Consider the following 27,275-nt stretch of genomic DNA (forward strand, 5'->3'; position numbering starts at 1 on the left):
TATATATACATATGTGTGTGTGTGTGTGTGTATATATATATATGGGCTGGAAAACGTTGATGTGTATTTGAGAGCCTCTAGAGATCTGAAATTTCATGCATGAGGTACTTTTGAAATGAATAGCACATTGCCAAATAGACCTAACTAGGAAGGTAATTTATTCAGTGATTTTCCAGAGATAAGGTCAACAAGAGAGTCCAGGTAGCTATTATAAACTCAGGGGAAATAGGAACAAAAAAGGAAGGAGGAACCAGGCAGCAAAGACTGATTTGGTTTGTGTCCTACCTTTGTGTATGGTTGACCCTAATGATTATTAGGAGACCTCATTTATCCTGGAAATTTTACTAGTTGACTGAGCTGGTGCCTTGTAAGTGACGTAGACCTTTGGCATTCTCAAGACTTTTATGAAACCTGATATCTTTAATTTCCTCAGTTTCAGTTTTCCATTTAATTTTTTAAATTATAAATGGAAGCCAGACTACAATTTTAAGATTTTAAGAACACCAAACTATATTTAAATTAAGGGTCAGGAGACTCATAGCCTCTGGTCATTAGAGTGCCTGGTCTCCTCAAGATGCTTATTTTCTTAGACAGTGGACAAAGCAGTGACCCTTATGAACTGTGCAGGGTCTGAGATTTTTACCCTACTTGCAAGCTAACAAGTCAGCCTGCCAGTTTTATGAATGCTGACGATAAACACAAGATTCCTGGGTCAGAAACAAAAGGACTTTATTTCTTAACACAAAAGCAGGACCTGAGGGTCATGTTTATTTGCCTTAGTTTCCCATGCCCCACAAGGTTCACGGGGTCCATGATGGCTGTTTGCCAGTGCAATGGGTTGCTTTACAGGAGAGGGTCACTGAGCTTGGGGAATCTTTGCTTTAGAGTAAGTGGAAACAAGCCTGCTTTGGGGGCAGAAACATTGCCTCGTCTCTCAAAGTTGCTCACTGCACACAACCCTGAGAAATGACCTAGGAAGGAGGGTCTGTGCCTTGCGTTCTTGGCATACCCAGCAAGAACACCTAGGGACCCTCAGGGCCCATGGTGGTTTCCTGTCCTAACAGTGACACAGATTAAACATACACAGGTTTGCTGGCCACAGGTTTTTGCCCCTTTGCAATATTTCTTAACATTTCTTTGTTCTTAATGATATTCTTAACTACTGATATTTCTACACAAGAACAGCCTAGTCAGAGTGCAGTTTGCTGGCCACAAGTTTTTGCCCCTTTGCAATATTTCTTAACATTTCTTTGTTCTTAACGATATTCTTAACTACTGATATTTCTACACAAGAACAGCCTAGTCAGAGTGCAGTAGTGTATTGAGTATGCAATGGTATTTTCTGCTACTGTTATTAGAGTTTATAGTTTCTTGGATCTGCTAATGATCTCACTAAAGACACGGTTGGGGGACTGAAAAAGGTAGAACTGATTCTTTGGTTTGAAGGAAGGCAGTATATGAACTAATATATCCAATATAATTAAAAGTAGCTTTCTTGTCACCTTGCTGAGTATTTACTGGCTCAAGGCTCTCTTTCAGCTTCCATTTCAGGATGAAATTGCTTATTAGCATGTAAATGCTGATTCTGGCAGTTTTTTCTGGTCTCCACATAGACTTCACTGATTCTTACAGCTTGTGGTCAGTTCCTAATCTTTAGCATAGAAAGGCTGGCTGGGCCCTGAGACATGTAAATGCCCATATTTATGTATAAAATTAAGAAAATGGCATTTTTTCCTCCTTTGTATTACTTTGGCAGCTACAATTAGTCTTAGATCCTTTATTTTCAAAACATTTCCCTCATAGCTTCCAAATTTTTAGCTTTTGCTAGAACAAAAGTACTTGAGAAGAAATATGTAATGTTAGAGGTTTTTAAAAAATATACACAAAATATTGCATGATAATGTATTAACATGTAATACTAAATTAAGTAAATATTTTTCCAGTAATCAAGCTAATGTGGAACTGACTGAAGATAAACATGAGCATGAATCAAAACATGAAGAACTGGCAGGTAATTTCATTGGTTCTAAAATTTACAGTATTTGAAAAGATAATATAGCTTTTAATAAAGACATTGATAAGAGAAAAATAAAAGGAAAATCATATTATCTTGGAAAGAGCTTGAACAGGTAGAGTGAGTTGCCTACAGCACAATTGGAGCTACTAAGAAACTGTTGTAAGTGCAGGACTGATTCGTTTGTTGGGAGTGGGTAGTGGACCCGTTTGGAAGACAGAAAAAGGACTTTTGTGCTAGGACCAGGGGAATGTGTGCAGTCAGGACAAATACCTCCAAAGCATGGTAAGGGAGGTGTGTCTTTTTCCATCTTTTGATGTTTAATGTGTCTGTGTTTCAGTATTTTAAATGGCTTTCTTTTGGTAGCATATAGCTGAGTTTTGCTTTTATATCCAATCTGACAATCTCAGACTTTTAATTAAATGTTTCTACCCTTTGCAAAAATACATTCATTGATGTGGTTATTTACTGTTTTGCCATTTGTTTTTTTATCTTCCCATCTTTTTCTGGTTATTGCTTTTGTGCTACATTTTATTGGATTGAGTATTTATACCATTCCATCTTAACCCTTCTTTTGGCTTGTTAGTTGTACTTCTTTGCTATATTTTTTTCTTAGTTGCCCTGTGATTCACAATATGCATCTTTATCTTATTAGAGTCTACTTTCAAATAACATTATACCACATTACATGAAGCTTAACAGTAAACTCCCCCCAACCTTTTTGCTATTTTTGGCATACATTTTTCTTCTACGTATCTTAAAAACCCCACAATGCAGCAGTATTATTATTATCATTATTATTATTGCTTTTAACAATCTGTTATCATTTTTAAAAATTTTTAAGGAAGGTAAAAAAATTTATACATATGTAAAAATTTATATTTATCCATGTATTTACCGTTCCCAATGACTTGTATTTCTTTGCATACATTTGAGTTTCTTTTTTTTTTACTTTTTATTTTGAAATGAATTTTAAAAGTTTATTTTAAAATTAACATATAATCGACATATATAACATTATATTAGTTTCAGGTGTACAACGTAATGATTCAATATCTATACATTGTGAAATGAGCACCATAATGAGTCTAGTTAACATCTGTCACCTTACATAATTACAAAAGAATTATTTTTTCTTGTGATGAGAACTTTTAAGACCTCTTCTCTTAGAACTTTCAAATAGTTGCTATCTAGTATTTATTTATTTATTTATTTTTTGGCAGTACGTGGGCCTTTCACTGTTGTGGCCTCTCCCACTGCGGAGCACAGGCTCTGGACGCACGGGCTCAGCGGCCATGGCTCATGGGCCCAGCCGCTTCGCGGCATGTGGGATCCTCCCGGACCGGGGCATGAACCCGTGTCTCCTGCATCGGCAGGCGGACTCTCAACTACTGTGCCACCATGGAAGCCCTATCTAGTATTATTTTGAGTTTCTATCTAGTATTATTTTTGTTCAGCATGAAAAACCTCCTTAACTTTTCTTGCAGTGCAGGTCTACTAGGAATAATTTCTCTGAGGTTTTGTTTATCTGAAAGTATATTTTGCCTTTGTTTTTGAAGAGCACTTCTGCTTGATATAAAATTGTAGGTAGTTTTTATTTCTTTGAGTACTTTAATGATTTCATTCTATTGTCCCATGACGTTATTTCTCATGAGCAGTCAGTGGTAATTCCTGTTATTGTGATTTTGTATATATATAGTCTTCTTTTCCCTCTGTTTTCAAATTTTTCTCTTTAGGCCAGTTTTGTGGCAATTTGATGAGGATGATCTTGGTGTGCTTTTCTTGTATTTATCCTGTTTGGAGCTGGTTCAGCATCAATTGATTTGTGAATTTATAGTTTCCATCAAAATCAAAAAATGTCTTTGCCATTAAGTATTCAAATATCATTTCTGCCACCCCTTGCTTTCTGATCCTAATTACACGTATGTTAGAAAGTTAAATTTTGTCCCACAGGTCACTAAGACTATTTCATTTTTTAAACCTTTTTTTCCTCTCTGTTTCAGTTTTTATTGCAGTGTCTTCAAGTTCACTGATTTTTTTCTTCTTTTCTAGAAGTTTCTTTTGGATTTGTTTTTTCATCTCTTTAGTATGTTTCCAAGTCCCCAACATTGAGCATATTCTGCTGATCCCAGTATTTGTTCATTTCTAGGTCTCTTTCTGTTGGCTGCTGCTTCTCCTAGTTGTGGTCACTTTTTCCTCCTTGTAATTCTAGTAATTTTTTAACTGAGTGTTGAATATATTATAGATTTTCTACATTGTTGAGTGTCTGGATCTTGTTTTCTTCTTTTAAGGCGTATTGAGCTTTGTTCTGGCAGATAGCTTGATCTTTTCAAGCCTTTTCTTCTGCTTTGTTAGGAGACGTCAAGAGGAGCCTTACTTAGTCTAGCAGTTTGACCCTGCTACTCCTGAGATTTCCACTGAATGCCCCTACCAAACAATGAGGATTTTTTCCACTTAAGCTGGTTAGAGCTTCAGAATCTCTTTACCCTGTGCGAACTCTGGGAATTGTCTGTCTAGCCTGCAGCTTCCCAGTTATTCTCTGCTCCAGCTGCACATACATGACTCAGTATTCAGGAAAGACTCCAGGAAAGATTCAGAAATCTACTCCATGTAGATTTCTAGTGCTCTATTGCTACATCAGTACCTTCTCTCTTTATCACTGCCCTGCAGCTTCTAATCACCTTGTCTTTTCTGTACTCTTATCTCTGTATCCTTAACACAGTGAGACCGTCCTAATCTCCCCCTCCCTGCTCAGCGCTCCAGGATGTACATACCTTCTAGTGAACGTAGGGCTCAGCTCACTTGTTATATTTCTTGGGAATCATATTTTTGCGCTGTCGATTGTCCAGTGTCTGAAAACAATTGTTTCATATATTTTGTCCATTTTACTCATTATTTACAAAGTCCTTGATATCCAAGATGGTAGAGGAGAATGTCCTCTAGATTCCATCATACTTAAATTAAAATTCGCAGCCAAATATTCCAACAGAGAATGAAAAATGTCTCTAAAATGTATCTTTTTGATCTTTTACATTGAGGATTGTTTACCTATTTTCTATTTATGCAAATAATATTTTCAAAGTTACAAGGGTATGGAATATAATAGTAGAAACATATGTAACATCTTCCTGTCAAAAGGTCAGAACAATAAAAATTAATATTCTCATTGTTTTCCAAACAGTGTGAAAGAACTGGATATTATTGTCTCTGATATTTTTCATATGAGAACCACCTTTTCAATTGGGTTTTATTTTTTCATTTTTATATAAACTTTATTTCCCTTGGTGTTTCTTTCAGAAATCTCTGATACAGTGTTTTCCTTCCTGTTATTTCTTGTCCTATCTGTCTCATTTCTCTCTGTGACTACCAGTGGCATTTCCTTCTTGCTTCAAACCTAGTTTAATCATGACAAACTCCTGAGGAGGAGGTTGGTCTTTTATATGTTGGACAATAGTATTTGCCTACAGACTATTCAGTTAGTAAGTGCAACTAACAAAATGTAGTTTTGAAAAATGCAAATTAGATTAACACTTTTCTTAATCAGAAATAATAACATTTGGCTTTATTAACTTTCAATTCAGATTAAGTGCAACACAAGCTATAATAATACTAACAAAGATAATTACTACTGCTAAACATAATGGCTAACACTAATATATGGTACATATTATATAACACTTTAACTCAATCTCCTTGGCAACCCTCTGAAATAAATACTATTATCATCCGTACTTTACAGATGGGAAAAATGAGGCAAAGAGGGTTTGTGACCTGCTTTTGGTTCTACAGCAGAAAACAGTAGAACCAGGAATTGAATCCAAGTGTTCTGGCTCCTGGTCATGCTCTAAGCACTATGCCACACTACCTGAACTGTTTCTTATACTGCTTCTTTGCAGTGACACAAACGCTGCATCCCCCTCCATTGATTTCAGATAGTTCCCAAATCCCAAGTAGTTGTCTGAGTTCATTGTCATACCCTCCCTTATCTCCTCTCTCCTTGTTTATCATCTTTACTTAAGAAAGACTAATCACTGAGGTACTTAAAATTCAGTGATTCCCACTAGAATATTAGGATCTTAATCATCTGATATTGGTCCTAGCATCTAGAATTTGTCTAATACAAGGTAATTTCTCAGTAACTGTTTTGTGAATTGAAATATGTCTACTGATATTTAGCAAATCCCAGGCAGGGTTCTTTCTCATATAGAAGAGAAGGAAAGGTGTGCTTCTCATCCTCAGAATGTAGATATTGATATAGTTAATCAACTCACCTAGCTTATCTACCTAAGTCACAATACCCATGCTGTTCCACCATTGTATTCCTTATGAACTAACATGGAGATGTTTCTGTAAGTAGATCTCACTGAAAACATCTCTATTTAACTTAATTATTTTCAGACTTCCATTGTTAATCACATTCAAGTTGTCCCCTCTCTTCTAAGAGAAGACTGAAGGACGGCCATTCCAGAAGCAGACTCTCTTGTAACTCGTGCAGTCTTTCTCCCATCAGGCCATCCTGTCTCTGAATGTGATCTGACTTTTGAAATACAAATAAGATTATGAATGATCAGTTCCACTCTGAAAAGGCCATTCCTGTTCTATAGCCCACAAATCTCAGTCAGTCCTTTGATTTAAGGGCTGTAAACAACGAATTAAAAATTGATGAAGAGATCCTGGCCAGATAGTCCCTGCCCACCTTTGCCATAGTAGCCTGATGGCATCATAGTAACATGGACATACCTTTCCCTTCTGCTACAAAGCCATTGAGATATAATGTGGGACTTTAGCTGAGAAGTGCCCAGGATTAAGAAACAGTGGAGGTCATATAAGGCTAGTATTTACCTGAGGGAGGGGTCAGAGATAGACCTTTCGTAAGTACTGCTTAAGGGTTACAGAAGAGATACCTATAAAGACAAAAAAAATCAACTTAAAAAAAATAAGCAAAATCCAACCTTTTGTTTAAGAGTGTCAAGATTTCACAAAAGTGCTCCCTTTTATAAGTAAGCAATTTTGAGATTTTTGTCTTTAAAAAATCAAGTAATTGAAGTTTGTTTTAAAGATATAAAATTTCTTGAACAGCTCTAGAAATTTTCAGTTGGTTAATTATATAAAATATGAAAAATGTAGAACTGATAACTGTTTGAAAGTACAAAAATAAAACCCAAGTCTTACGGATTGAATTCTCTTTAAATCTTTGCCCAAAAAAGTATGTTCTTCAAGGTATCTTTATGTTAACATTTAAATAAATTATTCTTATGCAGACTTCTTTTGGAAACTAGTAATATTTTCATGGAATTTGACTTTTTTGACAGTATGATCCTTGTATTTTTAAAACTGTTTTCTTCAGAAAATTATAGTGATGATTTTGAAGATGAGGAGGATATTGCTGCACCTTGGACTCCTAAAGAAGAGACTAATTCCAAAGAAAATTCCAAATCAGAAAAAATAAATGTACCTAAACAGGTATGTATCAATTATATGTTGGACAGTTTGGAAACTTCTTTCATCATCTTAGCTGACTGTTGCTGTATAAAGAGCTCAAAATACAGAGTTCTTTATAGTCTAGCTCATTGTTGTACAGTTATAGGTCTCTTAATACTCAGACGTTTTCTTAACTCAGGTGTCAATTTAAATCTTGATGAAATACATGGCAGTTGATGATTTTCTGAAAGATTTCTTATGGCAAGTTTCCGCAAGCTTTAGAAATGGAAAACTTCATTAAAATCTCAAATCTAATTTTTAAACAGGTATATTAAACTATACTTTTCTTTGGTAGGTCTTGTCCTTGTGAAGTGCAATACATAGTTGCCTCAGTATTTATGCTAATAGTGACATTACTGTCTGAAACTTACTGGGCTAAGATTGTAAACTAAATTATTCCATTCACATTAAGTGTTGTTGTACTTTAATTCTCTTGTTTCTCAGTTCTTACCAAGAATTGGCTACCAAGACTGGCTAAGGGTACTACTCCATATTGCCTGCCCGGTAGAACTTATCCTTGAAGCTACCTAATAGTAACCAGTAGGACAATTACTATTTGTTATATTGGTTTTGATCTGGATACAGTCTCTTTTGCAACTGTGTGTTAGGACTAGATGTTTTGAACATATATGAAACCATAGACTGCAAATAAAAGCAGGGATCACTTTCTAGGTATTAAGAAATACTCTTATTTTTTAATTTGCCTAGTACTTTGTCCTTGGTATCATTATGTCACTCAATTTGTGGGAGAAAAGAATATGACCTTAGAAATACATGAAGGTTAATGCGATCTGATAATTATGCTTAGAAAGTTAATGGGATTCATACTTGGAATATAGCAATTACAATACTTTGTATTACAGTAATTTGTACTGGAAAAATAAATTGGTCAGTAGAGGGCACAGTAGTTTGGTATATTAAGAAAGTATAGCCTGTATAAAAAAGTGTCCACCTAAATGTGGAAGCCTAGTAGAGAACCGTCTGAGTAAGGGTCAAAATAGGAAGGAATGAAAGCTCTGCTCTTATGGGTGGATCCTATACACTGCCTATCCAAGTGGAGAATATAGATGACACAATTAGAAAACTTACTCTAAGGGAACCTATAATTTTGACAAATTTCAACTATCTTGCCATTTGATGGCCTGCCTTTTTTGAAGATTTTGTCTCAAAATGTCGATGAAATGATGAGTGCAACTTATATTTGATCATTAATTTTGATCAATAGGGAAAATGGTGATATTATAATAGCAGGAATCTTACGTGAACTAGCCATGTTATCTTGGAGTTCGAAAAATAGGAGAATTTCTGAGCAAGGTGGATGAACAGGTGGCATTGAGATACTTTAAACAAGGCTTATAAAGGCCTGAATTAATTGCTGGTAATCACCAAGGTTCTGAAGAAACTTCTAGAAGTTCTCTCACAGCTACATTCTCTAGTCTTATAGAATTGTCGGTGAATGAGTGTGATGAAAGAAATCTAGAAAGCACGTTTCTTGATCGTTTCATAATGGAGTAAAGCACTGGCTTTCAAATTTTGTTATTCTTTTGCATTGCAGTCATTTCGTGTAACTTCAGTCTCAAATCATGTAACTTTTCTTTTTTTAATTTAGGAAGAAGAGAAAACTGGCATGCTGGCTAATGGTAAATATTATGTATATTCATAAATTTTCATTGGCGAAAAATTGGTCTGTTCAGAATTATATCTAAATAATTCTGAACAAATTACTATTTTTGTTTTTAAATATTTTCTGATGAATTAAACTTTACAGATTTTCTCAATAATACGTTCCTTATGCCTACTTTAAATTCTTCCTGTTGTATTTAAGAATACTTATATTTTAAAAGCCCAACATGCCTTTATGGATAAATTGTACTAAACATTCAAAGATGTATTGATATCAGTCCTTGTTAAACTCTTCCAAAAAATACAGGAAGAGGGAATTTTTCCAGACTCATTCTGTAAGGCCAGCATCACCTTGATACCAAAACCAGACAAATATTCCTCAGGAAAACTACAAAAGAGCAATTCTGTTTACAGTGACATCAAAAAGAATATAATACTTAGGAATAAATTTCATCAACGAGGTAAATTATGCTTAAAACTATAAAACATTGAGGAAAGAAGTTGAAGAACACACAGATAAGTGGAAAGTTACTCTGTGCTCATGGATTGGAAGAATTAATACTGTTAAAACGTTCATAGTACCCAAAGTGACCTACAGATTCAGTGAAATCACTATCAAATTCCAATGATATTTTTCACAGAAATAGAAAAGACAATCCTAAAATTTGTATGGAACCACAAAAGAACTCGCATAGCCAAAGCAAACTTGAGAAAGAGCAAAGCATGGAGGCATCACACTCCTTGATTTCAAAATGTATTACAAAGCTATAGTAACCAAAGCAGTATGGTACTGGCATAAAAACAGACATATAAAACCAATGAAACAAAAACAAAAACAATGAAACAGAATAGCCCAGAAATAAATCCATGCGTCTTTGTCACCTGATCTTCAACAAGGGTGCCAAGAATATACAACGAGGAAAGATAGTCTCTTCAATACATTGTGTTCAGAAAACTAGGCATCCATGTGCAGAAGAATGAAATTGGATCCTTATCTCACACCACATACAAAAATCAACTCAAAATGGATCAAAGACTTAAATATAAGACCAGAAACTGCAAAACTATGAGAAGAAAACATAGGAAAAAAGCTTCTTGATGTTGCACTAGGCAATAATTTTTTGGATGTGACCCCAAAAGCACAGACAACAAAAGCAAAAATAGATAAATGGTATTACGTTAAACTAAAAACAGCTTCTGCATAGCAAGGGAAACAACAGAGTGAAAAGGCAACCTATAAAGTGGGACAATTATTTGTAAACCATGTATCTGGTAAAGGGTTAATATCCAAAATATGCAAAAAACTCATGCAACTCAGTAACAACAACAACAAAAAATTATAAGTGAGCAGAGGACCCAGACAGACATTTCTCAAAAGAAGACATATAAGTGGGCAAACAGGTGTATGAAAAGATACTGAACTTCACTAATCATCGGGGAAATGCAGATCAAAACCACAATGAGATATCACCTCACACCTGTTAGAATGACTGTTATCAGAAAGAGGAAAAAAGTTTTGGCGAGGATGTGGAGAAAAGGGAACTCTAGTGCACTGTTGGTAGGGATGTAAATTGGCACAGCCTTTATGGAAAACAGTATAGAAGTTCCTGAAAAAAATTAAAAGTGGAACTACCTTATTATTCAGAATCCCACTTCTGGATATATATCTGGAAGAGATATCTGTACTCCCATGTTTATTGCAGCATTATTCACGGTACCCAAGGTATGGATACAACCTAAATGTCCATCAACAGACGAATGAATAAAGAAGATGTAGTATATATAATACTACACATGTATATGTAATATGTATATGTATTTACATGCATAATATTTCGCTTTAAAAAAAGAAGGAAATCCTGCCATTTGCAACAACATGGATGAATGTGGAGGACATTTACATTAAGTGAAATAAGCCACGTGAAGAAAGACATACTGCATATTCTCACATATGTGGAATCTAAAAATGTCAATCTCCTAGAAACAGAGTAGAATGTAGGTTACCAGAGGCTGAGGTTGGGGGATATAGGAAGATGTTGGTTAAGGGGTACAAAGTTTCAGTTATGTGAGATAAATAATGCACAACGATGTGCGAGGTCTAATGCACAACAATGTGACTATAGTTAATGTTGTATACTACTTGAAACTTGCTGAGAGGGGAGATCTTAGGTGTTCTCACCACATACACCAAAGAAGGTAAATGGATATGTTAATTATCTTGATTTTGATGATTATTTCACAGTGTATATGTTTATCAAATCAAGTCATAGATCTCAAATATATACAATTTTTAATTGGCGATTATACATCAATAAAATTGGAGGAAAAAAGAATTTTTTTTTATTTTTTGCAGGCCTTTTGCCTTTTACATATAAACATAAATTAGACTTGTATATAAGCATAGATATATGTTGATGTAAGCCTACTCTATTGTATATAAGAAGAAAATCATGCTTGTTTTAGATCTATGATTATGTATTCTTTATATGTAAACATTTATCTTTGTTTTTATACAGATTGCATATGATTTAAATATTTTGTTAATGGAACCATACAAGCTTCTCTATATTCCTAATAGTTTTTTCTTTTATGTTATTCCAGTAGTGCTGCTTGATTCATTAGACTCTGTTGCAGAGGTCAACCTTGATGACCAGGAGAGAGCAACAACTAAGCTAGAAGCACTGCCAGATATGACTGATAATGAAATGACAGGAACAGGTAAGAGGGACAAAGTAGTTGTTCTCTAAATAGGTAATAGTCTATGACTAATTGACTTCATTTCTATGGAAATGTATGTGATATATAATAATATATGTCATAGTTATATCAATAAAATTTTACATTTTTTATTGAAATATAGTTGATTTACAATGTTGTGTTGTATCATTGCTGTATTCACTGAATACAGCAGTGATTCAATTGTGTGTGTGTGTATAACTTTTTCAGATTCGTTTCCATTATAGGTTATTACAAGATACTGAATATAGTTCCCTGTGCTATACAGAAGGTCCTTGTTGTTTGTGTGTTTTACATACAGTAGTGTGTATATGTTAATCCCAAACTCCTAATTTATCCCTCTCCCCCCTTTCCCATTTGGTAACCAGAAGTTTGTTTTCTATGTCTGTGAGTCTGTTTCTGTTTTGTTAATAGGTTCATTTGTATCAGTTTTTTAGATTCTGCATATAAGTGGTATCATATGGTATTTGTCTTCTCTTTGTGACTTAATTCACTTAGTATGATAATCTCTAATTTCATCTATATTGCTGCAAATGATGTTATTTTATTCTTTTTTGTGGCTGAGTAGTATTACATTGTGTTTGTTTGTGTATACATCTTCTTTATCCATTCATCTGTTGATGGACACTTAGGTTGCTTCCATGTTTTGACTTTTGTAACTAGTGCTGCTATGAACATTGGGGTGCATGTGTCTTTTTGAGTTAGAGTTTTCATCTTTTCCAGATATATGCCCAGGAATGGGATTGCTGGATCATATGGTAACTCTATTTTTAGTTTTTTAAGCAACCTCTCTGCTGTTCTCTATAGTGGCTGGACCAGCTTACATTCCCACCAACAGTGTAGGAGGGTTCCCTTTCTCCACACCCTCTCCAGCACTTATTATTTGTAGGCTTTTTGATGATGGCCATTCTTACTGGTGTGAGGTGATACCTCATTTTAGTTTTGACTTGCCTTTCTCTAATAATTAGCGATATTGTGCATCTTTTCATGTGCCTTTTGGCCATCTGTATGGCTTCTTTGGAGAAGTGTCTGTTTAGGTCTTCTGCCCATTTTTGATTCTGTTGTTTGTTTTTTTGATATTGAGCTGTATGAGCTGTTTGTATATTTTGGAAATTAAGCCCTTGTCAGTTGCATCATTTGCAAATATTTTCTCCCATTCCGTGGGTTGCTTTTAGTTTTGTTTATGGTTTCCTTTGTGTACAAAAGCTTGTAAGTTTGATTTGGTCCCATTTGCTTATTTTTGCTTTTATTTCTTTTGCCTTGAGAGCCTGACCTAAGAAAACATTGCTGTGATTTATATCAGAGAATGTTTTGCCTATGTTCTCTTCTAGGAGTTTTAAGGTGTCATGTCTTATATTTATACGTCTTTAAGCCATTTTGAGTTTATTTTTGTGTATGGTGTGAGGGTGTGTTCAAACTTCATTGATTTACATGAGGCTGTCCAGCTTTCCCAATACCACTTGCTGAAGAGACTGTTTTTTTCTCTATTGTATATTCTTGCCTCCTTTGTTGAAGATTAATTGAACATAGGTGTGTGGATTTATTTCTGGACTCTCTGTTCTGTTCCACTGATCCATATGTCTGTTTTTATGCCAATATCATGTTGTTTTGATTACTGTAGCTTTGTAGTATTGTCTGAAGTCTGGAAGGTATGCCTTCAATTTTGTTTTTTCCATCAGATTTTCTTTGGCAACTCTGAGCCTGTTGTGTTTCTATATAAATTTTAGGATTATTCTAGTTCTGTGAAAATGTCATGGGTAATTTGATAGGGGTCACATTAAATGTGTAAATTGCTTTCAGTAGTATGGCCATTTTAACAATATTATTTCTTCCAGTCCAAGAACATGGGATAGCTTTCCATTTCTTTGAATCATATTTAATTTCCTTCATCAGTGTTTTATGGTTCTCAGCATATAAGTCTTTCACCTCCTTGGTAAGATTTATTCCTAGGTATTTTTTTAATACATTTTTAAAACGGATTGTTTTTTCATTTTCTCTTTCTGATATTTCATTGTTAGTGTAAAGAAATGCAACAGATTTCTGTATACTAATCTTGTATCCTGCTACCTTGCTGAATTCATTTATTAATTCTAATAGTTTTGGTGTGGAGTCTTTAGTGTTTTCTATATAGAGTATCATGTCATCTGCCTGTAATGACAGTTTTACCTCTTTCCTTCCAATTTGGATCCCTTTTGTTTCTTTTTCTTGTCTGATTGATGTGGCTAGGACTTCCAAAACTATGTTGAATAGAAGAGGTGAGAGTGAGCATCCTTATCTTGTTCAGATTTCAGTAGGAAGGCTTTCAGCTTTTCACTGTTGAGTATTATGTTGGCTGTGGGTTTGTCATAAATAGCTTTTATTATGTTGAGATATGTTCCCTCTGTACCCACTTTGGTTAGAGTTTTTATCCTGAATGGATGTTGAATTTTATCAAATGCTTTTTCTGCAGCAGTTGAGATGATCATATCATTTGTCTTTTCTTTTGTTGATGTGGTGTATCACATTGCTTGATTTGCATATGTTGAACCATCCTTGTGACCCTGGGGTGAATCCAACTTGATCATGGTGTCTGATCCTTTTTATGTATTGTTGCATTCGGTTTGCTAATATTTTGTTGAGGATTTTCGCATCTATATTCATCAAAGATACTGGCCTCTAATTTTCTTTTTTGGTAGTGTCTTTGTCTGGTTTTGGAATCAGTGATGGTGGCATCACAGAATGACTATGGGAGTGTTTCCTCCTCTTCAGTCTTTTAGAAGATCTTGAGAAGGATCAGTATAAGTTCTTTTTTGTATGTTTGGTAGAATTCCCTACTGAAGGCATCCAGTCCTGGACTTTTGTTTGCAGGGAGTTTTTTTTATTACAAATTTTATTTCAGTTCTAGTGATTGGTCTGATCAAATTATCTATTTATCCTTGATTCAGTTTTCGTGGACTGCATCAACAATAAAATTTTCAATCTCATATTTTCTACTATGTTTAACAACTTAAATAATCTGAACTTGCTAATTGTGACACATAATGCTAGTAGGCTGAGTAAAGTGTGTTTTAAGATATGTACTTGTTAATAAATGAATGAATGCTGTTGTTACAAAGTATAGTACTGTAGATGAATATTGACTCATTTTCTGCCCCCTCCCCCCCCACAGTATTCCATTAAATTTGCCATGTTTAGGAGAATTGAGACTTTGGTCTTGTGCTTTTCCATAGTTCCCTCTGTGTAGGCAAAAGCTAGATCACATCCTAAAATTCTGAAATGTCTAGGACCATCTGGACTTGACTAAAGGTTGTAAAGACCTTTCAGATAGTGCCTTTTCAAACTTTTTTTTAAAGCAGTGGAACTCTTACCTCCAAATGGAATCTTAGGTAGTACTTCTATATAGATAAAAAATGTATTCTATCGGTATAAATATAAATGTTTACATATGTGACATTTACTTATAAACTTAGTGAGAGTAGTAATGGTCTTTTGAAAGTCTTAAAATTAAAAGTTCTAGATATTTGTTACATTCTTATATCATCAGACTTCCAATATGTTTGTATATTTTGTTTTTGTTGTATAATATGAACATTTTCTTGGTTTACCAGATAAACAAGTGCAAATGGGAACTTTTCAACTTGCATTTTTGCAAGTCTCAGTTGACCAGTATGGTCAACTAAGCCAACCCAGACACTTGGGAAAAAAGAACAATAGAAATGATAAATCACTAGCCAACTCTGAACATCTGCTTGCATTTTATTTTTATTTTATTTCTTTTTTTTTCTCTACTTTTCTATGGAAGTATAATATACTTGTAGAATAATTCACCTATCATCATAGCTTGATGAATTTTCAAATACTGAACACATCCATGTAACCAGCAACCAGATGAGAAAACCAGACATGATCAAAACCACAAAGTCCACTCAGATCTTTTATTTCTAGTCAGTGCCGTTCCAAGAGTCACCACTATCTTGTTTCATCCACTTCCATTTTAAAACGTAAAAAAAATTACAACAGAATTTTTCCATCAAGACATGTTACTCATTTACTTGTTACTACCCAAGTGAATATTCCACCATGCTGAAAGCATGTGCTGAGCACATGTTCCTCATTCTTACTGCTGTTTTTATTTAAGTACTTGTCACATATGTGCTGTGATGGTCAGTCCACTTGCACTTCTTTCAGTAAGCAGATATGGATTCTTTTAAAAGACCAATGTAGAGCTACAGCTTTTCTAATCAGTGATGCATAGTAGAGGGTTCTTTTATGTACAGGATGGCCAGAGAAACTTTATTCTAAGATACACATGAAAACAAAGCCAGGGGCAAGAGTTATCACTCTGATGCTCTTCAAAATATTACAGTTACATAAATGGCACTTTTGAGTGTGCAGATTAATTTTTATTATAGTTTTTGTGTTTTAAAATGAAATTTCAGTCAAACATCTGTGGAACCCATGATTTTCTCTGAAAACTGTTTTGTAAAACTCAGTATGAAAACCGCTGCTGTAGATTATAAGAAAAAGTCAGAAATAAAAAATGTTTTGCTGGAAGCAAAAATTCTATTAAGATGATCCAGGCCAGTTATATAAAGCTAAATTTTCTTGGTCTTATTTCTTAAATGTCCTTGACTCTGAAATAATTTGCTAAGTTAATTATTAGAAGAGGGTAAGTATAATCTTATTGTCTTGTGGCCTTGGATTCATATTCCCAGCCTTGCCGGTTACCAGCTGCGTGACACTGGACAATTAATGCCTCTAAGCCTGTTTCCTCTTCTTTAAAATGAGCTCTTGTGAGGATCAACTGAGTTAATGTATAGTGCCTAGTATATTGTTAAGATTCAACAAGCAGTGGCAACTGTGTGGTTCTCATCATTATTATTTATATCAACACTCCATTAAGAGTACAAATTATAATAAAGAACCTGAAGGCATAGAGTATAAATACTTTTTGGCTGTGAGGTATTGAATTTACTTAGTATTTCAAAAAATACACTTGAAAAGTTTCAAATCAGCACCTGAACTTGGTTTAAAAACTGAAAAGATCAGTGGCTTGTTTTTTGTTTACCAGGTGTCTTCCAGTATTAAGCAGGCTCCGTTTAGGTAACATGTTGTCAAAGATTATCTCTTTGTTGATAATGCTATTCATGAAACTTGTGCTTTATTGTCTTAAAATGGTTGGTAACTGTAAAATGAGGGCCAGATCTAGCCTTTTGCTTGTTTTCATTTGTCTCAAGGGCAGGTACCATTTTGTGCTGTGGCTGCATGACCAGAGCAGTCACAGGAGGACAGTGTCGCTCCACAACGGGACCCTTGCCTCTGCCCAGTAGGATTTGACCCTTCTCAACCTCCTAAAGTGGAAAAAAATAGGGCGTTTTTGACTTGTGGTGATATAAAATACATGCAGAGAAGTCAGCCCTTTTCTCTATAAAATGCATGAAAAAAGTTAACATGTATGACCCTGGAATTATTTTTAACATCAGTTGGATTAATGACTCAAATTAGGAGAAAAGTACCTTTCCCTTGCTCTGTTTTCTGAGCAGCCCATAATACCACTCGATCTTCCATTTCTAATTTCTAACTTTTAGGTCATTGCTTTTCTGCATGTTTGCTCAGCTGTTGCTTTAAGCCAGAGCCTCTTCTTTCTGACACCTCACACGTGTTAAATTAGGTATGAGCATTCAGTGCCGCTGTGCTGTTTGCCACTGGGATCATTTCTTTTATACATACTCTGAAGATACTTAAGCATCCTGGTATTTCTGTAGAGGAGACAAAACACCTTGTGCCTTTTCCCTTTCTTCATAAAAATTAATTCTCTCCCTCAGTCATGCTACTCTGAATCTGACAGGTGGTTTAGGGCAGCGGTCCCCAACCTTTTTGGCACCAGGGACCGGTTTCATGGAAGAGTTTTTCCATAGACGTGGGGCGGTGGGGGGGAGTATGGTTTGGGGATGATTCAAACACATTACATTTGCTGTGCACTTTATTTCTATTATTATTACATCATAGTGTATAATGAAATAATTATACAACTCACCATAATGCAGAATCAGTGGGAGCCCTGAGCTTGTTTTCCTGCAACTAGATGGTCCCATCTGGGGATGATGGTAAACACCCGAAGTGTGTTGCTTATGTCCAGCCTACTCCGTAATCTCGTTTTGGTTGCTGTCCGGTAGTGGACAGCTAATGCCGCCGCTGATCTGACAGGAGGCGGAGCTCAGGCGGTAATGCCAGCGATGAGGAGTGGCTGTAAATACAGATGAAACTTTGCACGCTTGCCTGCCGCTCACCTCCTGCTGTGCATCCCAGTTCCTAACAGGCCATGCATGGCATGGCCCGGGGGTTGGGGACCATTAGGCTTAGCTTAGCAGGCAAGGTCTTTTTCCTCAAGTCCTACTGAATATCCCTGCCGCTAAAACTGTTAGTGATTCTGATCTCACGGTATCCTCCACTTTTTTGTTTTTAATGTATTTAATCAAATCTATTCCTTTATTGGGCATGCTCCAAATAGCAGTGGTGACCTGAAGCACTAGATAGAAAGATATCCCATTGTGAGGTATTCTTACACAATCATATGTGGCACTTGGCTCCCTCTTATGTTTAGAGTTGAAAATAGTTCCTCAGAATTTTATACTATGCAACTTACACATTATATAGAGGAAGAGGAGGCTGTATATGCTCTTGTAAATATTTTTAGGCATTAATTGATTAGTTCATGGGTATCAAGAGAAAAGGAGACTGGTCACCGTATTTCTCTCTTTTTGTTTTTTCCACTCTTCTATAGCGCTTTTTTCTTTTCTCTAATTTTGAAAATTCCACTGTTAGTAGTGAAGAGTACAAAGTTAGTAAGAAAATACTCACAAAAGTCTTAGATCATTGTTGTCATTAGATCCTTTGAATTATTTCCTCTAGAGTTTATTAATCAGTTGGTGGGAAGAGGAGGAGGTTAACAGGGAAGGAAGAGTGAACCAGTGACATCACGTCTCCTGTTTTGGATGACTGGGTGACTGATCATACCATAGCCAAAATAGCAGGTACCAGTAGCAGAACAGATTTTGTTGGGGAATATAATTAATTCACTCGAGGATGTATTAGATATGATTTGCTTATAGAACAGTCTCCTTGTCTATTAGGAAGTTTAATATTCAGAAAAGAGATAAAGACAAAAGACATAGATTTGGGAGTCACGTGCACATGGGCAGTTATTAAGTGAAGGGTCTTGACGAAGTTATCCACTCTACCACCACCACCCGCCCCAGAAAACAAGAGAGGTTTTAAAAAGAGATGGAGGAGCCCTGAGGTGAGCCATTTACCATACAAGATGGAAAAGCAGCCATCAGAGCAGTGGGAAGAACAAGAAGGCGCTATGCAGAGGAAACAGTCCCCAGGAAAATGGCAGGGTCACACGTCTCACAGGGTGAAGAAAATTTTTAAAAGTTGAAGAAAATTAAAGGCTGGGTTTGGCTACTAGGAAATCACTTTCTATTATAGCAGCTTTAACAGGCTGTTGGAACATATTGGTTTGCAAAGTTAGAGGATTGAATTTCAGTTGAAGAAATGCAGAGTACCAGACGCTTGGTGGCCCCATGAGGCAGAGAGAGAAGAGAGACAGAATCCTTGAAAAATTGTGTCAATTTGAGAAATTTAGGAATAGTTTTATCCAATGCAGAGAGGTCGATTAAGGGTAGTAGGAAGAGACGATAACTAGTAGAGTCAGATTTTACAGTTAGCACGTCAGGACACACCTCAGCCTGCTACAAGAAGAATTCCTGAGCCTGCTGTGATTCATGCTGGTAGGCTGTTGGCCATGCATGACCCAGGTTTGTATTTCACTCTATTTTGATCATGTCAGTATTGTCCTATAGGCTTGTTCACCATTCCTAATAGATTAAGGGACAATGTTAGTGTTCCATATTTCTTAGGTATTTGTGTGAATATACTAGAGATTATATTTAATTCAACAGGTGTTTCTTATGGACAGAGCAATAGTGACATTGAAGCTCTACATCAGGCTTATTGTCATATTGCCCATTCTTTGGGAGATGCAGATGAACAAAGACCTGAGCGTAATGCAGTGGAAAATACCAAGAACTCAGCAAAAGATCATCCTCAAGAAAATGAAGGGTCCTCTAAAAACATCTGTACTACAGAATCTGGTAAAAGCTTCTTTGTTTGAGACCCTCTCTGGACAGTTTCCAGTGTGGTATAATTTAAATGCAATTTGCTCTAGTGATTGTTTCTCAGTATCTGAATTTAAAGGGTTTGTTTAAATCTGGGACTCACTGGTTTAGCTATAAAGTTAGAGCTGAACATAGGATGAAATTTCAATTCCTCCTCTAATAGGCCTTGACCGAATTAAGAAATCAGTTGCATACTTTCACATTTTTTACACTTTTCCATGAACATATACTAAAGTTATTTTTTAAATAGAGAATAGTATTTTGGGATCAACTAAATATATAATTAGCATGTGTATGTGTGTGTGTGTTTGTGGATACACCCATACACATATATTTGATGTGTGTACATATATATATTTAGAAAGAGAGAGAGATAAAATATGTAAATATATATTTCAAATATAAATATCAAAGAAGATTTTCTTTGTACAAACAAGCTTATAGGGGGAAACTGGGATTATTGTATGTGCCGTTCTGTTAACTACGTCAATCAGAGAAAATGTAATTTTGGCGGTATTAGACACTAAGTTAAGCAATTTACATAAGATTTTTGGTTGCTGTTTTAACTTTTCTCCCCTCTCAGATCTGCTCACAGTAGAGGAGCTGATGAAGCCCATCAGAATAGATTCCTTTGGGGTCAGTGGTTTCGATTTACAACCTCTCAGGTATGACTGTTTTGGAATGGATTGAACAGGTTGTTTGTTTGTTTATTGTTTTGTCACTGGGAACTTTTAGAATCATTTGTTCTACAAAACCATTCCTAATGAATGATTAACGTGTAGCTGGTGTGTGTCTACCTGTGAGTCACTCCTGGTTTTTTTTTTCACATTAGTTTTACTCAATTAGTTTATCAAAATTCTTCTCATGGTAAAATTTAAAAATAAATGCTACTAAAAAGTTGCTGCCATTAGGTAGGTAGTCTTAAAGCTTTCCACTGAAAAATAAAATCCCTTTAGCTCTAAATAGGTCAGGGACAGTTGATTTGAATGCTGAGAGGGAACATGAATTTTATTCTGTGCTGAGTTGAGTCATCCATTCACTTCTTTATAAGCCAGTTAGTTTTGCATTTAGTCACAGACCAGCTGTTGTCTTACAGGGTGAGTTCTTGGATCACAAGAAAAATGGGCTTCATGAAAATGCTCCAGCTCTGGTACATTTTAATGACAGCTTGTGGGACATGGCTGTCATTCACCAACACAGAGAAGCATATCACAGTAGCCTCGTCGTAAGGCTGCACTTTGCATTCATGCAGCACTTAGAGTGTCACACCTGTTATCTCATGAGATCCTCAGAATAAGTGGGTCAGGCATCTTTATCGATGAAACTGAGGTAAACCAACTTAGTGGTGGAGCTCTCACAGGAACCAGTGATGACGACGATGATGATGATGTTAACAGCTAGCATTTTAATCACATGCTCACTGTGGGCCAGGTACTGTGCAGAGTTCTTTACATATTAGATTTTATTTAATCTTAAAGCAACTCCATGAGGGTCTCTTCCATTATTATCCCCATTTCATAGTTAAGAAACTGAGCTTAAAGAGGTTAAGTAAATTGTTCAAGATCATGTGGCCATAACCCAGGAATGCACTTGGATTGTCAGGGCTTTGATCTCCATGAAATATTTCTGTGAAAAGGCTGTCATCCGTGCATGTATTCATTTGTCCATTTGTGTTATCAACAGACAAGTTTTTGAGCCCCCCTTGAACCCATCCTCATCCTGTAAATCCACTTGCAGTGATTTCTTGTCCTTGTTCCTCCCTTTGTGCTAATTGAGAGAAAATGATGCACCATAGCTTACACTAAACCCCGTCGACTTGAATGTTAAGTCTAGTATTCTTCCACTGGTCTGCAGTGCTAGTTAGTATTTTTAGAGCGCAGTTATGCTTACTTACCATTGCTGTTTGGGGCTGTGCTAATGCTACTGAAGAGATTTTTCACACATCCTGTGTCTTTGTTGGCATAGGTAGCACCATTTTAGTAATGTGAGTTCTAAATATGGATTTTCACATTATGTTTAAAAGCTGAGAGCCAAGTGTACTTACATTAAAGGCATAACAATAATTATAGAAATGTCAGTAGTATAAGCTTCAGTACACATATCAAAAAACTTTTTAGTAAATTAGGATAAGTAATTCTAGCTGCTATAACAAAAAAGTCCTTGAAATTTTAGTAGTTTAACATCATCAAAAATTTATTTCTTGCTCGCATCATAATTCCATGTGTCTCAGTGGAGTTGAGGCTGGACTCTGCTCCACATAGTCATTTAGGGACCCAGGCTGCTTCCGTCATCAACACACAGTTTCAAGATTCTCATGGCCTCATCTAAACAGTCGCTAAGGAGAGAAAAAAGATGGTTTAGCATAATTCCTTTTAACTGCCTCAACACAGAAATGTTACATCACTTCAGTCCACATTCTATCGGTAAGAACCAGCACATCTAGCTAACAGAGTCCAAGAAGGCTGGGAAATGTGGTTTGCTTGTGTGCCCAGAAAGAAAAGTAAATGCGTTTGGTAGGCATGTAGCCAGTCTCCACAAGAATCTCCTCTTTTAATAGCCAAATATCCATTCTACTCTTATTCATACAAAGAGCTACTCAGCCCCTCCCCCAAAGCGAACAGCTCAAAGTCCCATTCAGGACTCTGTCCATCTGAAAGGCCAGGATTTCCAGGTGAAGCACAGTTCTCTTTATCAGGTTTGAATATAGCTCCTCATGGTCTACTAATCAATGAATTAAAGAGACAAGTTACGTACTTCATTACCCACACCCTTCTCATTCAGAAAGGAAAAGTATGAAGAAAATATAGCCATCAGTAATGTGACTTTGAAATCTAGTGAAAGACCTTGTAAAGACCCCCTACCTTGAAGATGGGAATTTTCCTTAATTAGGCCATTATTCGGCTCTTAAGGAGAAACTACCATATATATATATATATATATATATATGTATATATGGGGTGTGTGTGTGTGTGTGTGTGTAGTATATATATATATGGTTCCCTATAGCTGCTGGTTCCAGTCCTTGAAGGATTTGTCTTGTATTTCATCACCATTGGCTTCAACTGAAGGGGGTTTCAGTGGGGGAGGCTATGCCCATCTTGGAGGACGCTCTGGTTTCTCTGTCCACTTTCTGCCTACAGGTGGTTTTAAGGCTCCCAAACAAGTCTCTAGTCTTTTTTTTTAATAGTAGGGTTGTGGTTTCTTTGTAATTAGTTACTTCAGAAAGTTTATTAGGCTTCTGATCTATTTGGTTCCAGTCAGTCCCATGTACCAGTAACTACACTTAACACTCTTTGCTACACAAAGGTTTTAAATCTGCTTTATGTCTTTGCTTCCTTGTTCTTTTGTTTTTTCTCTCTCAATTTAATTGCAGCTGTCTGGATATTATTAGGAACAATAACCTTATGTTTGAAGATGACACTTATAATGTGATATTTGCCAAGGGACTGAGTCACTCTTTTCAACCAAGAAGTCCCAGGATGTCTTGTTTTTCATAGCATTTTTCAGTGCTGAATCTTATTGTTTGAGTTCAGACACAGAGAGTGAACCTAAGAGGCCCTGAGTTTCTAGACTCTGTTTCCTTTGATTTCTTCTTAAAAAAACAGCCCATTCTATCTTGAGCTCATCTTTTTCTCATAATATCTTGTCAAAAGTAGCCAGTAGTAGCTAGCACCTAAAAGCTGCCTGTTCTCTCCTACCATTTCCTTAGTACCCCAGACTCGATAGCCATGTGGTCTGCCTTATAAACTGTTATAGGTGACAGTCTAGCAAATGTTTTGTCACTATAAAACATGGGTTGTCACCTCTCCAGTCTCTACTATCAGTTTCCTTGCCACCCAAAACCCAACCACTAAGCCACTGACTCATATTTTAGGTTCTTGTCACCATAGCACTCACATTCTAAAGGCCAGAACTAGTGAATGGCCCCATGTAGATTGAAGGCAGTGAGGAAATGTAGTTTAGTTGGTTCACAGCAAGAACAGGGAACAGTTCTGATGAGCAGCTAGCCAGGTTCTGCTACCATTAAGAAGGAAATAACTATTATATTTTCTGATGATTCCAGCTACTTCTATTATTTCTAATAATTATCAAGAAGCCAATCTATCTTATATGAAAATGGTAGCCTCTTAAACTTTCCTTTAATCTTATTTTATAAATTACAAAATTAAATGACCTAATTGACCATGATTTAGTAATTTGAAAATGACAATATCCATATTTTGGGAGCTCCCATAATATGCTGATATTTAACCACATTTATAACATTTCCTTAAGGGACAGTTTCCATATTTTGAAAATCTAATGGTCTGAAATGTGACATTTCATTTAAGTGTTTTAAACCACAGAGATGATTTTATTTCAAAATCCTAGTGATTTTTCTTGTTTTACTTAAAAATTTTCCTATGCTGTGATGAAATTATGCATTTTAATATTTATATTTTATGCCTCATTGATGTAAATTATGGTTACTTATTTGGTTTCTTCTAGAAATGTGTAAAATGTTTTTCCTGCTTCAAATGCATGTTGACTTTATGAGGTTCTATAGATAAAAGATATATTACAAAAAGGCCACTTAGAAATTCATTTTTTAATTTTTCTTAGACAAAAGCAATCTCAGTCTTGTTTGGTTTGGCTTTCCTTTGAAGTAGGTCTCAGAGTCAACCATGAAGTCCTGTATATTATACTGCATTACAATTATCACCTGAAATTTAAAACAGTTATGTGATGCTATGTGAGTATACTCAGTTAACCAGAATTATAAATAATATATTTAACATTAATGACCTAATTTGAATAGTTACAAACATTAGATATATTTAATACTCTCATATATTAATCATGTAAATATATTTTATATGTATCATGTGTATGTGTATATTAATAAAACTGATATTTGAGGAGTTATATAGGGTTCATTCTCTGTGTCCTGTTTTGTTTTATAGCTATAAGAAACTGGCTGAGAATAAAGAATCTGAATTTGTTAGACCTTTACCCCTTAATATGAACCCAAATGTTATGTCTGAAGAACCACGAACTGTGAACCAATTTTTGGACAGAAATGAAGAGAATGTAGTTTTAGAAAAGGCAACAAATGAAGGTACAGAAACTAACCATCCAAGAGTAAATACTGTGGAAGAACAAATAGATAAAATGTACCTTGATATTTTGAAGAAAAAAATATCTGTTGGTCCTTCATTATTACCTCAGGATGACAAAGTAAATAAGGTAAGTTTTTATAATTCAAATTGATTTGACATATTGATAAATGAAGTTATATAAATACTATTGATAATTATGTACTTCTTAAGCTAGTGGGATTGGTTACACACTAACCTCCACCTAGATTCTGGATATCTGTGAGCAGTCTATAACAACACCCTGTAGTCCCCAAATTAAAAAATAGCACCATAGCATTAGCTTTCTTTTTGAAGCCATTCTTTATATTTTTCATTTTTTTAGTAAACGTAGTCCAGAGTTTGAGTAACATAAGAAAATAAAGTGTATTCATCATTCTAGTGCGTTTCAATCTTTCTAGTAGTCTGTGTTCTGCAAAAGTAGGTAAGTTGACATTTCCTATAAATGCTATTAGCAGCTCTTAAGAAACTTATATTTCATTGTTCCTTTTTTCTCTGTTCTTGATTTATTCTGATTATATAGGCTCCATGACCACAGTATTCCATTTTTATTTTACAGTTCTGAGTTATGTGTTTACCATAAACTGTCTCCTTGTATCAATAGAATAAGGCAGGGTACTAATAAATTTTTACCTTGAGAAATCTGGAGAAAAAAGAAGCTAAGACTTTTGTCATTTCAAAACATGTTCTTCCCTGCTCTCCTCCATGTTGATTCTAGTAATTACATGTCTTGCTTTCTGGCAAGCTTATTTTGTTTTATTATTTTGCTTTGTCTTACTCCTGACTTTGAAGATGTGCTTCCAAATACTAAAATTCTGATGAATTAGAGAACTTTAATATAATGATTTGCCTTCTATGAACTATGTTCTTTAATAATCAGTATGGTTTTGCTATCTGTTAAATCTTATTTGCAACTGTAGTCGAAGTTTAAGTACTAAAGAGCTTGTACTTGTACGCAGACTTTTAGATCTCAACTCAATTCTGGAGAAGAAGGGACTGGAATTGGTAAACAACTACCATACAAGAAGACCAGAAGTGCACCTCCTTTATTTAAAAGAAAACCCCAGAGTGGATTATATGCATCAGTTAGGAGCTCAGGGTATGGCAAACCTAGTCCACCCTTCAAGACATTTTCTAATCTTGAAAAGAAAACTTCAAAGGACATTATGAAGAGCAAAAGCTTGAGATCCATTCCTACCTCAAATCAGGCTAAGAAAAAAGGTAACCATATACTCTTTTCATGATAGAATTCTGTACATGTAGTGTATTATTTTATTTTCTTTGTTCTCTACTTTCCCTGTTTCCTTCCTCCTTCCATGAACTTTCCTTATTCATAGAAAAAAATTATTCATAAGGTACTGCATTCCATCTTTGAAAGATTCAGTTCAATTGAGTTCAGGAGGTTTTTCGTCATAAGTTCTAGGTTTTCCTGAACGAGACCCAGAAAGTATGGGAAGTGAATATAAAATAGGAGAGTCAAACCCCTCCTCATCTCGTTGGCTTTGTAATATCCAAAATGTTTGACAGAAGAGCTATGAATTCAGAATGCAAATGGCAATGTACAAATGAGGGTCAGCCATCAGGGTATTAGTTCAGTATAGACTTGGAGAGTAAGGATGTTTTATAGATCAAAGAATGCATACTTTTATACATCACAGTGTCTCTGTTAGCTATTTCCTAATGTAGTCGCTTATCGCTATATTGGCAGAAGGAAAAGGTAATTTTCCTCTTAGAAGCCCATGCAGCTAGTAAAAGAAATAGAAATGCTCAAGTTACACCAACATTTCTGTTGCCTTAAGACTCCAGTGGGGAAGGGAGAGCAGTAGAGCCAGAAGCATTTTGTCCTTTTCTTTGTGATTAAATCGAATAGGTTACCAATTCCATCATTGTTATCTGGTGATAGTTGTTGGAGGAGAACTAACCTCACTGGAAAATTCACTTCTAGCTTAAAGTAGGGAAGTGCCTTTCCCTACTACTGTCAATTCCAGGACCACTTTAACTATATTTAAAATTCTTTCAGCATTAAAGGCTCTCTTCTTCTGTCTGTATTGGTGTGTATTCGCTGCAGCGATCTGTGTATGTAAGATGGAAAGGCTAGGACTGATCTGTATGAGAGTGCAGGAGAAC

At 35.5% G+C, this 27,275-nt stretch overlaps 1 protein-coding gene across 4 annotated transcripts in view; it reads left to right on the forward strand.

The window, feature by feature from the left end:
- The window catches only part of CEP162 (centrosomal protein 162), a 102,858-nt gene that overhangs the window by 15,199 nt on the left and 60,384 nt on the right, over window positions 1–27,275 (forward strand). For all 4 annotated transcript variants that reach the window (XM_007103819.4, XM_007103820.4, XM_055087638.1 and 1 more), the window contains 8 exons: window positions 1,944–2,011; window positions 7,362–7,477; window positions 9,105–9,135; window positions 11,720–11,836; window positions 19,798–19,989; window positions 20,597–20,678; window positions 24,957–25,239; window positions 26,108–26,369. In XM_007103819.4, the coding sequence (XP_007103881.1) occupies window positions 1,944–2,011; window positions 7,362–7,477; window positions 9,105–9,135; window positions 11,720–11,836; window positions 19,798–19,989; window positions 20,597–20,678; window positions 24,957–25,239; window positions 26,108–26,369 (1,151 nt within the window). The remainder of the gene's footprint in view (window positions 1–1,943; window positions 2,012–7,361; window positions 7,478–9,104; window positions 9,136–11,719; window positions 11,837–19,797; window positions 19,990–20,596; window positions 20,679–24,956; window positions 25,240–26,107; window positions 26,370–27,275) is intronic.

The sequence above is a fragment of the Physeter macrocephalus genome, chromosome 10 (assembly GCF_002837175.3).
Source record: "Physeter macrocephalus isolate SW-GA chromosome 10, ASM283717v5, whole genome shotgun sequence".
NCBI classification, from domain to species: domain Eukaryota; kingdom Metazoa; phylum Chordata; class Mammalia; order Artiodactyla; family Physeteridae; genus Physeter; species Physeter macrocephalus.